The sequence below is a fragment of the Entamoeba nuttalli genome (assembly GCF_000257125.1).
Source record: "Entamoeba nuttalli P19 unplaced genomic scaffold asmbl_2037, whole genome shotgun sequence".
NCBI classification, from domain to species: domain Eukaryota; phylum Evosea; order Mastigamoebida; family Endamoebidae; genus Entamoeba; species Entamoeba nuttalli.
This window is the reverse complement of record NW_008575027.1, coordinates 2,158-4,361: the sequence shown is the minus strand read 5'-3', so window position 1 is coordinate 4,361 and position 2,204 is coordinate 2,158. Positions and strand designations below refer to the sequence as shown.

The window sequence follows — 2,204 nt, the reverse complement described above, 5'->3', positions numbered from 1 at the left end:
ACATTTGCTATGGGATTAAATATGCCAGCAAGAACTGTTGTATTTACTAATGTAAAAAAATATGATGGAAAAGAAACGAGATATCTTAGACCAGGAGAGTATATTCAAATGAGTGGAAGAGCTGGAAGAAGAGGAAAAGATGATCAAGGAACAGTTATTTTAATGGTAGATCAAAAAATAGAACCAACGGTATTAAAAAATATGATTTTTGGAAAAGCAGATCCATTAACATCATCATTTTATTTAGGATATAATATGCTTTTAAATTTAATGAAACTAGAAGCAGCAGATCCAGAAGGATTAATTTCTAAATCATTTAGACAATTCCAAACAAATAATAAATTACCTGAATTACAAAAGAAATTAAAAGAATTAGAAGAAAAAGAAAAAACATATATTTTTACACAAGAAGATATTGTTAAACCATTATATCATCTTAAATTAGCTATTGATCAACATAATGAAAATATTCATGAAGCTATTTATAAAGAAGCAGTTTTATTACCATTTTTAGTTGATGGAAGGTTAGTTCATATTGTAGATAAAAATACATTATTTGATTTTGGTTGGGTACCTGTGTTAGCAGATAGAAAAAGAAAAGTTGGGACTGTTAGTGTTATTGTTTCATTAAAGAAAGGAGCATTACAACCAACTCCAGGAGAATTAGGAAAAGGAGGAAATGCAGGAATTACATCATTTAATATTGAATGTATTTCAGAAGTATCTACATTAAGATTAGGATTACCAGATAATGTTAGAGACAATTTAGACACATTTTTATTTAAAATTAATAATGCAATTAAAAAGAAATATCCAGATTTTAACTTACCTGTATTAGACCCTATTAATGATATGAAAATTACTGATCAAAATGTTATAGAATCAATTAAAAAAATTAAAGAATTAAAAGAAAGATGGAAACAAGTTCAATGGGATGATATTACTAGAAAAGAATTTGATATGTTTGTTGAAAGAGAAAATATTCGAGAAGAAATTAGTGTATTAAGGTCTACTGTTGTCCAATCAAAAGATGTTATATTAAAAGATGAACTAAGAGGAATGAGAAGAGTATTAAAAAGATTAGGATATGTTAGTGAAGATGATATCATTCAAACTAAAGGAAGAGTTGCTGCTGAACTTTCTGCTGGAAATGAATTATTATTAACAGAATTATTATTTAGTGGAGTATTTAGTACATTAAATGCAAAACAAGCAACTGCTTTATTAGGATGTTTTGTATTAGATGAAAAACCAAAAGAACAAGTTCAACCTCCAAAAGATTTAGAAGAAAGTTTTGCTCTTATTATTACTAATGCTACACGTATTGCAAATATTATGGCAGACTGTCGATTGAATATTAATGTTAATAAGTATATTGAACAATTTAGACCAACAATGTTACCAATTGTTGAGTCATGGTGTGATGGAATGACTTTTGCTCAACTAATTCAGGGAAGTGAATTATTTGAAGGAAGTATTATTCGTGGAATGAGAAGATTAGAAGAGCTTTTAGTTCAAATGACTGATGCAAGTAAATTTATGGGAAATCCAGACTTAGCAAAGAAGTTTGAAGAAGGGGTTACATTGATTAAGAGAGATATTATTTTTGCTGCTTCTCTTTATATTTGATTGATTGAGTTTTTAATTGTATTTTTGATTCTTTTTGAACATTTTGAAGAACTATCATGTTGTGAAGAGAGTTGATAATGTAAAACAATATCAACAAAACAGAAGACTGAATAAAATGAAAAGAGAACAATACAAATTACTTTGTATAAAAGAGATAAAAGAAGAATGAAACAAAAAAAAAGTAGAAGATGTTTCAGTCTTGTTTATAAGTTTAATTGAACTATGGATGATAATTGTATGATGACAAAAGTAATCAAACAAATGAAAATTATATTGGTTCAATAAAAGCATAACACAGTGTTTAAGTACCTTTATTTCCTGAATTATTTTATTCATTATATGACAAACATTAACATACAAATTAATAGTACACATTCATTATCAAGAATGGATATTTTTGTAAATGTTACTTAACAACAATACACATGCTCATAATTTTAATATTGTTTATTTCATTTATTATTCTTTTTATCATAACATCAAATTGGTTAAGACTATAATTACAATACTTTGAATTACTAGTCATGAACAATCATTTTTAATACAAATACTGATAATAAAAAATATGAGAATTT

At 26.3% G+C, this 2,204-nt stretch overlaps 1 protein-coding gene across 1 annotated transcript; it reads left to right on the top strand.

Annotated features, from left to right (window-relative positions):
- Positions 1-21: 21 nt before the first annotated feature.
- Positions 22-1,629, top strand: ENU1_006220 (DEAD/DEAH box helicase, putative; the record flags this gene model as incomplete). Its single annotated transcript, XM_008856550.1, has 1 exon — positions 22-1,629. One exon carries the CDS (start codon positions 22-24, stop codon positions 1,627-1,629), a length of 1,608 nt encoding a protein of 535 aa, XP_008854772.1.
- Between the last annotated feature and the right edge of the window lie 575 nt (positions 1,630-2,204).